The sequence below is a fragment of the Mobula birostris genome, chromosome 2 (assembly GCF_030028105.1).
Source record: "Mobula birostris isolate sMobBir1 chromosome 2, sMobBir1.hap1, whole genome shotgun sequence".
NCBI lineage: Eukaryota > Metazoa > Chordata > Chondrichthyes > Myliobatiformes > Myliobatidae > Mobula > Mobula birostris.
Window position 1 is genome coordinate 199574003 of NC_092371.1, and position 15588 is coordinate 199589590.

General features: G+C 39.5%; 1 protein-coding gene across 1 annotated transcript in view; it reads right to left on the bottom strand.

The window, feature by feature from the left end:
- mfsd2b (MFSD2 lysolipid transporter B, sphingolipid) overlaps positions 1–15588 on the bottom strand; it is a 111701-nt gene that overhangs the window by 81133 nt on the left and 14980 nt on the right. The window contains exons 2-3 of the mRNA XM_072251305.1: positions 14145–14270; positions 9450–9574 (exon numbers count right to left, since the gene is read on the bottom strand). Coding sequence (XP_072107406.1) covers positions 9450–9574; positions 14145–14270 — 251 coding nt within the window. The remainder of the gene's footprint in view (positions 1–9449; positions 9575–14144; positions 14271–15588) is intronic.

Sequence of the window (15588 nt, forward strand, 5' to 3'; positions counted from 1 at the left end):
TTTATTTATCTCAAATTTCAGCCCAGACTATCAAGATGTTTGCTACCAGAGAAATAATGGATTGAACTTCAGAACCATATTCCTGAAAAAGATCTTGCATTAAGGAGGTTACTTTCTGTCATAAGAATGATAATGAACAGCAGTTTTACTTTGAATAGAAGATGGATTTAAATCTTTGAAGGTTTGTCAAAATTTCTGTTTACATTTTTAATTCACCTCTCCTCAAAGCGCTGCAATGTAAGAGAATATGTGTTTCCCAAAGGGAATATTTCCATTTTTATACTTTGAAGAGAGAGACTATGAGGACATGAAAGGAGTTATGTTAGCATCCCTCAGAGAGAGGCTTCATGGAGACCTACTCTTATATCACTCGTCAGAATCGAATCAGGTTTAATATCATTGGCATACAGCATGTCATGAAATTTGTTTTGCGGCAGCAGTATAGTGCAATACATAAAAAATGATCAATTGCAATAGGAAAAAAAAATATATATATAAAAAAAATTAAATTAAGTAAATAATGCAAAAAGAGGCAAAAACACTGAGATAGTGTACATGGGTTCATTGTTCATTCAGAAATTTGTTGGTAGAGGGGAGGAAGCTGTTCTTAAAATGCTGAGTGTGTGGTTCCCACTCCTGTACCTCCTCTGTGATGGTGGCATTGAGAAGAGAACTGCCTTCAATTTCTTTGTGCTATGAAGCTTTCTGGCAGTATTAGGTGTTTCGTATCAAACACTCCTATTCCCAACACTCCTTTTGGAAGGGTTGAACAATTTCTAAACTTACCTTATAAGCAAAAAGAGCAAAAACTATGTTATTCCCAAGACAAGCAGTAGATGAAACCCTTGTGACAGTAAATTCAAGCAACACACACAAAAAGTACTGGTGAACGCAGCAGGCCAGGCAGCATCTATAGGAAGAGGTACAGTCGACGTTTTGGGCCGAGACTCTTTGTCAGGACTAACTGAAAGAAGAGGTAGTAAGAGATTTGAAAGTGGGGGGGGAGGGGGAGATCTGAAATGATAGGAGAAGACAGGAGGGGCAGGGATGGAGCTAAGAGCTGGAAAGTTGATTGGCAAAAGGGATACAAGGCTGGAAAAGGGAGAGGATCATGGGATGGGAGGCCTAGGGAGAAAGAAAGGGGGTGGGGAGCCCAGAGGATGGGCAAGGAGTATAGTGAGAGGGACAGAGGGAGAAAAAAGAGAGAAAAAAAGGGAGAAAGAAAATAATAAATAAATGAATGAATGAATGAATAAGGGATGGAGTACGAGGGGGAGGTGGGGCACTAACGGAAGTTAGAGAAGTCAATGTTCATGCCATCAGGTTGGAGGCTACCCAGACAGAATATAAGATGTTGTTCCTCCAACCTGAGTGTGGCTTCATCTTGACAGTAGAGGAGGCCATGGATTGACATATCAAAATGGGAATGGGATGTGGAATTAAAATGTGTGGCCACTGGGAGATCCTGCTTTCTCTGGCGGACAGAGCGTAGGTGTTCAGCGAAATGATCTCCCAGCCTGCATTGGGTCTCACCAATATATAGAAGGCCGCATCGGGAGCACTGGACACGTATATCCCCAGCCGACTCACAGGTAAAGTGTCGCCTCACCTGGAAAGTAGCACTTGTTCAGCTTACGAGGATAATTCTAATTCATTCAGTTTTACGAAAAAAGCAGATTTTCATTATAGTAATATCCAACTAATGTGCAATGCTTATTCCCATATCTTGCAAATTAAAGCCTGATGCTCAGGACACTGCAATAATTCTTTTGTTGTGCAATAATTCACCATTACAGAACCCTGTGGCTTGCAGCCAGCTGGCCAGCTTGTTGGTTGATCGTCAGGATGATTCTCCGCATCACAGCGAGTGCTTCCAGTCAGGTTGCCTCAAGCCAAGTTGGGGAGAAAGATAAATTCATTCTTGTGTTACCACAAAAAGAACAAATCAATGTAAAGGATGTCTCAAATCCTATTTTTTTTTAAATGTCCATCCTTTTCAACACCATTATTGGGCAGGAGTTTGTAGTCACAACACAGAACTCAAACTCACTGAATTAATTTTGTTCTTAAGTTAAAAATTCTCTCTAACCTTCCATTTTGGCAAATCCTCACTTAAATCTGATACACTTTATGTATAGAATGAAAGGCAACATGATCTCACAATGAAGGAAGTATTTTGATGAAAAGGTGATGTTGATATTTGGTCTGCAGTGATTGGTCCGATAGTCAATCTTTCGTTTGTAACTTTGTTGGCAATGAATTGCTTTAACCCACTTGACATCCCCAATAACACTTGTATTCTTTTGGAATTTAGAAGAATGAGGGACGATCTATTGAACCGCACAAGTTCCCAAGAGAGGATAGGTTAGATTTAGAGATATTTCAATTGGAGGTACATTCTTGCACAAGGGAACATGAATTGCTGAATATTTTAGAGTTTTAGAGTTATGAAGGCTAGATAAATACAGGTATTTAAGGAGGAGGTAGAAACATTTTTGAAAGATCAGAGAATGAGAGTTACTAGAAACAGATACAGTAAAGAAGTTGAAACTGGGGCAGATCAGCCACGATGGTGTTAATGGAGGGGCAGGCTCAAAATAGGTGCCGACCCCTGTTGCTATGTTCCTACTTTTATTGTGTATGTCAATTGAACCCTTTTACATCTTTCTAAAAGAGTGAGACATAAAACGCAAGTGTGAATGAATGCGCTAGTTACACAGATGTGTGAATGATGAATCGGGAAAAACCACTGGAAAAACAAACTGAACATTTTGTTTGTCCCTTGCAAAAATATCACAGCTAAAATATAATATAAGTTAGGTATTTGTGGGCTGATTTGTGTGGAGTGTTTCCTTCTTCTCCTCTGAGACCTTGGCATCAGTGCTCTGGAATTTTTATGAAATAGGATTGGCATTGGGTCTGTAGCTGTTTTTAATGCAATTCACCTCAGGATGCTTGGTGTAATTTTATGCCCTGATTTTACATGGAGATTGAGAGGGGAGGCTGGGTGAACAGGAATCTTCCTTATAAACTGGTAATGATACAAGGAAGGTCTGTATATTTTTTGCAATAAACAACAGAAGACAGTGCTAATCTTGGCAAGCAAGCAATTAAAGTCCCCTGACTTCATTACATCATCCCTGAGGCCTGACATGGTCATTCTGTCAGAAACCTCGAAACAGGTGGTCTTGGTAGAATTGACAGATCCTTGGGGAAGACCGGATTGAGGAGCCATTTGAGTGTAAGAAAGCCAAGTACCTGGAGCTGGTAGAGCCGTGCCAAAAACAGGCAGAGGGCATGATGCCAGCCTATGGAGGTGGGCTGCAGAGGTTTAGCTGGCTGCTTGCTGTGCAGAACCTATTGCTCCTTGGCATTATGAGGATTGCAAAGAAAAGAACCATCAAGACCGTCACGATGGCTGCAGAATGAGCCTCCAGATGGCTATGGATCAAGAGGTGTGACCCATGGACCAGTGCTGCTGGGACACAAGCCAGGGCCTGATCAACCCTGGCTGGTCACCTGGACGAGCATGTCTGATGTTGAGAAACCTTAAACACTTGAAGACCCCAGGTGACATTACTGATGATGTGCCCAGCACATCCTAGGATATCTCTCTGCATCATTTTGAATATAATTACCCAAATGGGGCCAATTTAGTGCTTTATCAACGTTTAACATTAGTTCCTTGCTTTGGTAATCCATGCTCAATTGATGAAGAATTCTAAATTCCTGTTTTTTTTTAAGCACCCCAACTTGCTTGGTTCACTTGAGATATTTTCATATATAAAGCAAACAATGTCTGAGCAGAAAAGGGTGCTGAATCAAGAAATATGGAAAAGCCTTGCCCTGCTGTTTTAAATGGACTGGTAATCAAAAACCTTCCCTCATAACTATGATGTGAATTCACATCCCAACAAATCAGTTGGGACGTTTAAATTCAGTTTGTCAAAAGAATGTGCTTACAAATAATGGTGACCAGGAGAACAGAAGCTTGCTCCTACTCAACCAGTCAATGACTATGCTATATTTTATCTCCGCACCACTTGACTACTGTAATCTGCAGAATATCTCTTGCTTCCCTTTATACCTAAAAGTACATCAATCTTTTTCTTGAATGTATTCAGCAACTGAATCTGCACAGCCATCTTAGCTAGAGACTTCAAAGGATTCATGGCACTCTGGGTAAGAAATATCTTCTGATCTCTGGCATGACTGGTGAAGTGGTCTGAGATGCTGACCGACCTTTGGTTTTGACATCCCAACCAAGGGAAACATCAACTCTGCATCTCCTTTGTCAATCCCAATAGGAGTTTTCCATATTTCATTAAGATCATCTCTGATTCTTCCAACCTTCAGAGGACTGGGTGGCGTGGTAGCATAGTGGTTAGCACAATGCTTTACAGTACAGGCGACACAAGTTCATTTCCCACTGCTGCCTGCAAGGAGTTCATATGTTCTCCCCGTGACTCCGAGTGCTCTGGTTTCCTCACACAGCCGAAAGATGACCCAGTTGGTAGGTTAATTGGTCATTGTCAACAGTCCTGTGATTAGGCTCAAATTAAATCAGGGGATTGCTGGGCCTCTTCCGCACTGTATCTCAATCATAGTAATAAATATAGGCTTCATGTCGATGACTTCTCACCATACATCAAGCCTGATATCTCCGCAATAAATTTGATGAACTAATGTGATTAGACAATCACATTGTCATAATTTCATTCTTGTTATTTTCATTTACTAAATGTGAATGTTGCTGTCAAGACTGGCATTTATTGCCCATCCCTGGTTACCATTGAGAACAAGATTATGATGCAGTTTATTTTAATTTCAGGCATCATTGCTGTAGCAAAGGGGGAAGGAGTGCCAATTTATACCTTGGAAAGCAAATATTAATCTTGAGTCAGGATTGCATCTGCAAAGTAGGAGTGTGCACTGTTATTGTGCCGCTGATTATTAAAAATGTTATAGTCAACATCTACCCATCAACCTCCAACCAGAAATTATTTCAGCCAAGAGCTTTGTTGTCCAATCTGTCAATCATTCATAATTAAAATGCAGTGGAGTGAACAGATGCATTGAAAGTTGATGAAGAGGTGATTGCATGTCACGCGGTTTCCATTAATCCTTTGTGATTGCTGTGTAAAGCTATCATCATGTAGATTAATCAGCCTCCCTTGGCCCCAGCTGGCAATTCCTCTGCATTTGAAACTGACCAATTAAACTACTAGTGGATAAAAAAAAGGACATTGATATTCACTCTTACTTCCATTTGTGCACATTTTTATTACCCTTTCATCTTATTATTTTCAAATTATGTTAAATTCTTACTTTTATTCCATTTATTTTATTTTTTTCCTGAGCAGTACCAACTTTTCTATCTTTAACTGTCAGAGAGATTGGGACTATCCATAACTGTGGAAACTCCAAGCTAGTGAGAAATCAATGACTCTCTTCCTTACAATGGAGAGGGAAGGCAATGAGGGAAGGAGACAATTTTCATGTAATTTTCATTTTTATTGTCTTAAATGCCATGTATTTAATTGTTTTCAGTATTTTAATTATTTTATTGTAAAATTGTTAATGTATTTAATTTTGAATTATTTTGACTATCACAGATTCACAAATGTTCAATCTATTTTAATAGCCAGTTCAAACTTGGGGTATGGGTTACCCTGGGAAACTATAAAAGCATTTCTGTGGTTAGTGCTTATTCAGGACCTACCACATGATATCAGTTCAATGGGAATGGCATTGTGCAGCTGCTAGGTTTGAACAGACTACCTTTGAAAAGCTGATGCTGGAAGACCTATGCCAGGAAATCATGAATTTTGCAGTCAAGCAGCAACAGCAGGTAGCTCACACAGCAGAATATTCTAGGCCAGAGTCCTTTCTAGATCTAATCTCTTCAGTCATGCCAGTCTCAAATAATTCTTTGCTTACGTTATCCCACTATTTAAGTATGTTGCTGCAAAGCACCTTAGTTTGACAGTAATTCAAGTGTTACTGACACAAACCATCTCTAGAAAACTCCTTTTAGAACAAGTCAATTATATATGTGTGACTCCCGTTGAGAAAAAAGTAAATGGACAACATTTTTACTGCAGATGCTGGAATCTGAAATCAGGATGGGAAATGAATATTTAGTGAAAGGTTTCAACTCAAAACATTGACTATCCATTCTCCCCTGTAGGTGCTGCCTGACTTGCTGAGTTCCTCCAGGTTCTTGAATATTTTATATATTTGTTTCTAACTGAAGCAATCCCTCAGCTACAGCAAATCCAACGGAGCAGATATGATGTTGTGAAAAAATGATGTCTAATAACTATGCTATGTTTGTCTTCTGCCCTGCTGTTATTTAAGCTTGTTTAGTTTACCATAATGTATAAGGCTGATGGTATGGAGGAATGATCTATACTCCAATGTTAATTTGATTCTTCATCTGAAATGTCGATGCTGGATTTGTGTATAAACATATCGGACAAGTGTTGGCAGAAATCGACACGAGTGTAATTACTTCTAAAGTACATTTTATTCCCACCGCCAACAAATGGTGACATCATGTGTGTGTGTGTGTGTGTGTGTTTGTGTGTGTATGTATATATATATATATATATATATATATAAAAACAAACCCCACCCCCAACACCATACACAGTGAACTTAACCCTAACAATCTGTGTTAATTCTGTCTAATGAAATTAAGGAGTCCCTACAATATCCTAGATGTAACCTGACACTTCATAGCTTGATTTAGCATTTAGCTACTAATACAATTTCAGTGTTATTTTTATTGTGTACATCATCCTCACCTTGTAGTGAGGAAGGATTGATGGGGGAGTTGATGAGATAACATTCTCCTAGGAGAACCGTACTCTTCAGTATGTTTGATTTACTGGCTCCGTATTTCCTCAAAGCTGGAACTTATGCCAAAAATTAAACCTTTTTCTAACTGTATATTTATACTTTAAAATTCACTGGGAAAGTTCATTTGAATATGCCACGTTAAGCATCATGTGAAAACGAAGACAACACACTGTGGTAGAAATGGCTTAACAAATCAGCAGCACAATTGGTACAAAGTGAGTGGGTGAGCTCTGACTTGTTGACCTGTTCACTGTGCTGAGCACGCTCGTGCAGTAACTTGCCTGTGTTCTGGACAAACTCAGCTGCTATATTATTCACCAAGGATGAAATGCCAGGGTTTCTCCTTAATTTACTTCTGTGTGAATCCTCTTTTCATGCCGCACCGCTGTGGACTACTCTCATCCCATACTCACCAGTTACTTCCCCAGCCTCTCAGGGCTTCCCCATGCTACCACATGTTGTTTCAATAACTCTACCCCTCCCACCCAAAACAAAAAGCACCATGGCTCATTGAAATTATTCAAATGAGGTTTCAGGTCCAATGGTGAATTTGTGCGGAAGTTTATATAATTGGTGGATGATTGTTGCATTCCAGTGCAAAAGATTGTTATCTACAGTCAGCTTTAGACAGCACTGGCTCACAAATACATATACACAACAACTCAAGAGCCAACAATGAATGTGGTTTGGGGCATTCCAAGCCAAATATAACAATGGAGAAGAGTTATGTTGCTATCAAAACCTCATTAAAATTGTTGTTTATATAGAACACCGAAAGGTATTGCACGTTGGAAGGACAAACCAACGTAGAGCATACAGGGTTAATGGTAAGGCACTGAGGAGTGCAGTAGAACAGAGGGATCTGGGAACACAGATACAAAATTCCCTAAAAGTGTCGTCACAGGTAGATAGGGTCATAAGGAGAGCTTTTGGTACATTGGCCTTTATTAATCCAAGTATTGAGTATAAGAGCTGGAATGTTATGATGAGGTTGTATAAGGCATTGGTGAGGCCGAATCTGGAGTATTGTGTTCAGTTTTAGTCACCAAATTACAGGAAGGATATAAATAAGGTTGAAAGAGTGCAGAGAAGGTTTACAAGGATGTTGCCGGGACTTGAGAAACTCAGTTACAGAGAAAGGTTGAATAGGTTAGGACTTTATTCCCTGGAGCGTAGAAGAATGAGGGGAGATTTGATAGAGGTATATAAAATTATGATGGGTATAGATAGAGTGAATGCAAGCAGGCTTTTTCCACTGAGGCAAGGGGAGAAAAAAACCAGAGGACATGGGTTAAGAGTGAGGGGGGAAAAGTTTAAAGGGAACATTAGGGGGGGCTTCTTCACACAGAGAGTGGTGGGAGTATGGAATGAGCTGCCAGACGAGGTGGTAAATGCGGGTTCTTTTTTAACATTTAAGAATAAATTGGACAGATACATGGATTGGGGGTGTATGGAGGGATATGGTCCGTGTGCAGGTTGTTGGGACTAGGCAGAAAATGGTTCGGCATAGCCAAGAAGGGCCAAAGGGCCTGTTTCTGTGCTGTAGTTTCTATGGTTCTATGGTTCTAGAAGCCCCTATTCTAATTGTAATAGCTGTGCAAGGGTTCATGAACTGGCATTTATCACCCTGAGAAAATTAAGCTCCCAGTTCAACGGACCAAATTTGCACAACGTTGTTTTCTTCTTCACGATGTACAACTCCTGCCCATGGCAGGCTGAAAACATGGATAATATAGGTATTCCACAAAGATCATTCTCTTTTTTTTAAAAAAAACTTCAATTTTAAATTCTACTGAGAGAAATTAGATACTCTAGGATAAATGGATTAATCTTAAAGAAACTTCACAGTTACACTGAAATGCATTGATCATGAAGTAAGTCTGCGGTGAGGCCAGAATTATAGTCTTATCTATAATCTAGTTCTCACTCATGTTAGACCTTTTACCTACTTGACCAGGTACTTCATTTTTCAAATCTTGCAGATGGTTTGGGGAGTATTTTTCAGATTCAGCTTCTCTGAACATGGGAGTGTAGATACATGAGCAGTCCTTTCTGCCCCTTAACCTATTCTGCTACTGTGGTCTGTATCATAACTTGATCTATGTGCTGCCTTTCTCACGTCTGGGAAAAATCTTCCTACCTCAGATCTGTTGTTTTTTTTATGGGCAAGAGTTCCATCTTATGGGAAAATAATTGTTACCTAATTTCATTTCTGAAACTGGCTCTGATTTCAAGGCTTTGGTGTTCCAGACACCCTAATCAGAAGACGAAAGTACTTTTCAGTCTAATCTATAAATTCATTTCAAAGGTTAAGATTAATCATTCTTAACTCTTGATACTCTAGAGAATTATAGTAAGTCTGCTCAGAACTCGTTGAAAGATCAACATAGCCTTTTTTAAATAACATTTACTACCTTTAGGTATTCTCATCCATCGAGTTCCCACCAGATGTGAGGTAAAATTGGCCTGTTAGTTGCATCTTTAATTCAGTGATCATCACAATGGTAGTGATGTCTGGGGTTTAATCCCAAAACATCGCAATCCCTTGCATACACCCCTTTAAAATATCTATGAAGTTTACTGACCAGGGCATTAATCTTCCGATCTTTGTCCATTTGCTTTTACTGATTAAATATCCAACGGCTGGATCTGTAATAGCATCCCAGGCTCTTCCAATGAACAGTACTAAGGAAGCTTGAAATGGAGCTATCTGAAAGCAAAAATGAAAAAAAGGGATGAGAAGAAAATATTCTTACCACTAATATAACATAAACAAGGAGTCTGGCTGAGCAAGTGTCTTGCTATTCACTTCTGTGCTTCCAGTTTAGAGTGAGAAGACTAATAACTTCCTTTTCTGATGTCCCTGAGGATCCTAAATGGTAGTGAATTCAATGCTATTACAGTGAGCACTGGTACATTACAGAAGCTCAGCACTCACTCAGGCCACAAGGGAAATTGGAAAAATAACACTTTTTATTAAGATAGGGCTTAAATGGATTCAAAGTTTTAGGGGAAAGTGTGGTCCAATAATGTTTTTCAATGGCATGCTGAATTACAACAGAACGGATTTTTTAGGATAATTTGAAGTGTTATATCCCCTCTCAGACAAAATTTATTCTTGCTAACATGGGTGACTTCAGCTTTCTCATGTTAATTTTCTTTCTGAGATTCCTATCAGGTAATGTTTTTGAGCTTTTTTATTAACAGTGTCAAAATGAGGTTCATTTTTATATGCACAAGTACATGCATGCACAGGTGTAATGAAAGCGTTAACTGCAGCACCATCACAAGCACATGACATCATATAAGCTTCCTATATGAGAAGAAACATCAATTAATCATAAATTTTACACAATTTTTACATGAAAGAACACATTTAGATCAACAAAGATTTTGAAGAACTTGCGTAAATGGTGCAATCAAAGTAACTAACAAATTTCAGAATTCTCCCCAGGAACAATAAAGGTGAACAACTGAGGGTGAAAGTGTTCATGTTATTGTCCTTCATGCTTGCAGTGACTCAAAGTTTGGAAGTGTCTGAAGAACATATGTATAGTTAGGGTGCCCAAGACTTTTGCACAGTACTGTATTTGTCAAGGTGGAGTGGAGAGCAAGTTTGTAAATCTGGCTGGAGCAAAGGATGTTGGAAATGACGAGAGTGAAATGCCGCAGGAGGGGTGTGGGACAGGTGGCAGATAAGAGGTGCCAGGGTCGGGGGGTTGGCACAGCTGTAAACACAGCCAGACCAAGACACCTGACACGCACATTTGACTCCAAACAATTGGTTTATTGATCTTTACACAACATCTCTCTGGTGCTTCCCATTCCCTGCTGTCTCCCTTTCCCTTTATCCAACCATGATTTCCTTCTCCCTGCCCCCTTCCCACTCTCAGTTCATATCGAGATCAGGTTTTTCATCACGCACTGTATCTGTCATGAAATTTGTTTTTTTGCAGCAGCAGTACAGTGCAATACATAAAATTATTACAACACTGTGCAAAAGTCTTCGGCACTCTAGCGCTTCTACTTCCTGAGGAGACTGAGGTCCTTTGGAGTATGGAGGCCTCTCCTTCACATGTCCTACCCGTCTGTTGTCGCCAGTATAATCACCTATGTGGTGATGTGCTGGGGCAATGGCATCAACATGGGTGATGCCAACAGGATCAATAAACTGATTAGAAAAGCTGGCTCTGTTGTAAGAGTCAAACTGGTCACACTGGAGGCTGTGGTAGAACAAAGGACCCTAAGGGAAAATCCTGACAATTACAGACAATGTACCACATCCTCTACATGCCATCTTGACTGAACAGAGGAGCACTTTCAGGAATAGACTAAGACTAGAGCACGATATGAGGTCATTCTTATTGTCGGCCATTAGGCTCTATAATGAGTCAAACTATAGCCGGGGAAGTGATGACTCCCCCCCCCCACCCCCATTAGACTGCTTGAGGCTACTTTTTTAAATTGTTTCTTACTTCTCTTCTAATATTTGAATATCTGTACACTTGTAATGCTACTTTGACACTGTAATTTCCTTTGCGATCAATGAAGTATCTGTCTATTTATATTCCCAAAGGAAATTTCAATGCCACAGTAGCATTACAAGTGCACAGATACACAAAAATGCAAATATTAGAAGAGAAGTAAGAAGTGTTGGAAACATTCAACGTGTGTGGATAGAGTCTAATAGATTAAGAACTCTGTTTTTCCATCCACAGGTCCTGTGGCATTTTCTGTTTCTATTTCAGATTTCCAGCATGTGCAGTGTTTTGCTTCTGTCTGGTACTTTTCATTTCAAGACCATAAGTCATAGGAGCAGAATTAAGCCATTCAGCCCAACAAGTCTCCTCCACAATTCCATCATGGCTGATTGGGGATCCCAGTCAACCCCATACACTTGCCTTCTTGCCATATCCTTTGATGCCCTGACTGGTCAGAAAACAGCCAACTCTCGCCTTAAGCATATCCACGGACTTTGCCTCCACCACAGTCTATGGCAGAGCATTCCACAGATTCACCACTCTCTTGGCTACAAAAATTCCTGCTTACCTCTGTTCTAAAAGGTCACCCCTCAATTTTGAGGCTGTGCCCTCTAGTTCTGTATGCCAAAACCTGGGAAATATCCTCTCCACTTCCACTCTATCTAGTCCTTTCAAAATTCAGTAGGTTTCAATGAGATCCCCCGCATTCTTCTAAATTTCAGTCAGTACAGGCCTAAAGCTGCTAAACGCTCCTCATATGTTAACCTCTTCATCCTCATGAACCTCTTCTCGACTCTCTCCATTGACAATACATCCTTTCTGAGATATGGGGCCCAAAACTGTTGACAATACTCCGTGTGGCCTGACTGGTGTCTTATAAAGGCTCAGCATTATCTCCTTGCTTTTATATTCTATTCCCTTTGAAATAAATGCCAGCATTGCATTTGCCTTCTTTACCACAGACTCAGCCTGTAAATTAACCTTCTGGGAGTCTTGCATGAGGACTCCTAAGTCCCTCTGCACCTCTGATGTTTGAACCTTCTCCCCATTTATGTAATAGTCCACACAATCGTTCATTTTACCAAAATGCATTATTGTACATTTCCCAACACTGTATTCCATCTCCCACTTTTTTGCCCATTCTTCCAATTTGAGTCTTGCTGCGATCACTTTGCTTCCTGTTCCAAAGCAAAACACTGCACGTGCTGGAAATCTGAAATAGAAACCTAGTTCCTAACTCTATGGGAGCACATACCTGTCTGGAGCCAGTGCAGAGAATACTCACTAGTCTGAGGCCTGGAATGACAGCATTGACATAGAAGGGAGGTTGAACAGATTGAATCCATGCGCACTTGTGCTTAGAAAATGAGAGGTGACCTTAATAAGATATGTAAGATTCTGAAGGAGAGAGCTGAGAGAATATTTCCCCAGTGAGGTATCAAACGTTATGAAGCGTCATTTCAAAATTAGTCTATCAGCTATTTCAGATGGAAGTGAAGAGGAATAAGTTCCCTTTGAGGGTTGTGAATCTCTGGAATTCTCTACCCCAGGGAGATGTCGCGATAACGACACTGAAGATACTTAAGCAATAGTGGAACCAGTAGGTACGGGGAGGGCATGGGCAACTGGTGTTAAGACCAAAATTTAATCAGCCATGATTTTTTGATTAACGGAGCTAGCATAAGGGGCTGAGCTGACTTCTACTCCTAATTCTTACATCCTTACTCACACATTCCTGCGTCCTTAATGACGAAATCTGGTTTTAGACTTACATTTTGTAAAATAGCAACGTTTTGTGAGAAGGTTAAAAGCTAAATTCAATATTTGTCACCTAAAGCACAGCTTGCAATACATGGAGAGAATACAGGGTATTCTGATGTATGCTCAGTAAATAAACAACTCTTCCAAGTGGTGGACTTGAGAGAGGGAAGGGGGAAATCAGCTTTTTATTTAGCCTTGCATCATTGCTATGACCATCTTTGTGGTTACTTAAATGGTCAGAACGAGCAAACTATTGTATGATGGAGTTGTAAGACTTTTGAAGAGACATGACACATACAAATATAAAAGCTTCTTTTCTACTGTGGAGCAAAGAATATAGTAAATCTTTTTAGCAAATTGCTGATCAAACGGGGCCCCAATCCAAGACTGTTTTTAATACAACACATACCAAGTCTGAATAGAATGCGGTCCCATTGATTTATACTATTGATTGTGATTTCTGCATCTCCAGTGAGTCCATGAATTTCAAGGTCTTTAATATATTTTAAATCACTCTCTGCCAATGGAGTGACTATGTCAATTAATAGAACTGTATTTCTCAAATGGCTGAAGTGCCCGACTGCTGGGTCTTTGTTTTAATGGAAGAATCTGTGTTGTTTAATTTTTGTTTCCACTACAGCAGCTGCACTTGTTTCAACTGAATTAGAATCATCCAATTGTATTGCTATTTGTTTGGCTCAATAAATATATTCTTTCCAAAAGGATGACAAACAGTTCATTGGATTGAATAGTATCCTGCTGACTCTGTAAATAATGCATTTTCAATCAAGTTGTACATTAGAACTAGGGTTTTGTGGCCATGGTTTCAGTCACAATGCGAACCTTTGTCAATTTATGTCACACTGATTTAGAGACAGTGAATGAACTCTCTGGTTCAACTTTTGAACTAAGTATAACCCCACTGTGACTGCTGGTAACTTCCATTAGTAATATCAGTTACTTGTTCCCAAAAGGATAAAATGCAGTTATTTCCAACGATTATTTTATGTGAGTCTATCCTTCTCTAAATATACTCACCTGAGCTACATCAAGTAGATAGATTTGCAGGAAGAAGCCTATTGCAGTTCCAGCCACCTCGTACGGTGCGCCTCCAATTGCAAAACATATCTTGCTGCATGTAGACAATCTTCTTGAAGTTTTGGCCTAAAGCAGGCACATATCATTATTACGATATCCACAATTTGGAAACTGATGGAACACTTTTTCATAAATGATAAACAATTCAAAGTAGATGCGTTGCTTAAAATGCATCTTGTTTATTTCAACATACTATGAAACCATCAAAATACTATAAAACCATCCCAAAAAAGACAAAGGAGGTGTTATTTTCTTTTTTTTCTCACTGTGACATTAAGTCAGAATTCATTACCCAACTTAGGCGAACTAAAGTTCACCTCAGCCAGGTAGATGCAATTCTAATTAATTTCAGTTTTCATTGACTGCACCATTAAGTATACGTGTGCGCAGGTTGTAAAATCTTGAACATAAAACTCTAGACTAGTGATGTATCATTTTGTCAGTACCTGCCTGCACTGTAAGGTAGAATCAAAAGGACCTACCGCTATTCTTCAAAGACTACCAAGGATGTATACATTATGCCCTCACTAATACTTAGTTCATAATCACCATCACATTGGTCCACCCAGAACTTGTTGGTCTGTCAGCACACAGAGATACCTGTAGATTAATGCTGCTGACTGGCATGTTGCAGGTAGCTGGAGTACATGCTGAGGGACACACTGAAGGCTGGTGCCACCACCGCAAGGGCAAGGTGGGTAAGGACCACAGTATAGGCTTCTTCTGTTGCTTGACAGGGAGAGGCTGGCTTGGGTGTAGAAGCCCCTCAATTATTGTAGCAATATACCACCGTACTTGAGTGGCAACGGTTTTAAGAAATGTAATAAAACACAATGTCTATGAAGAATAAAAAGGCATTGCATAGTTTATTCCTGTAAATAAGGTTTTTGTTATGAATAATATTTATTTTTATATAAAATTAGCAATTGCCATTATATAAACAGAGTCATTTCTCCATTTCTGTTTGCAGGTATGCCACGATTAGTCACTGCTATTTCAAAAGTGACTTCCGATCAAAAATAATTTATTGGCTCTAAAGCATTTTGAGACATTCTGAATATATACATTGTCAACTACAGGAATAAAAATGATCACATGAGCTTTTTTTCTTCGGGAGCAGTTAAAGGGTAATAGAATAAAAGGAATGACAAGAGAAAAGCACAGTTATTGGATATGGTTCCATTCCATGACTGCAGGCTAGAAAAATACAATCAATAAAAATGGTATTCCCTTAGTTAGCCTGTTATGAACAATTCCCGTAGCACTGCAGCTGAGCTCAGTCATTCAGCTGGCAAAAAGCGATTTTGAGCTGTCACGTCCATGAGTAGCAAGTACTGGAAACAACACAATTTTTCTAAAAATTGTCATTAGAAATTAAAATCAT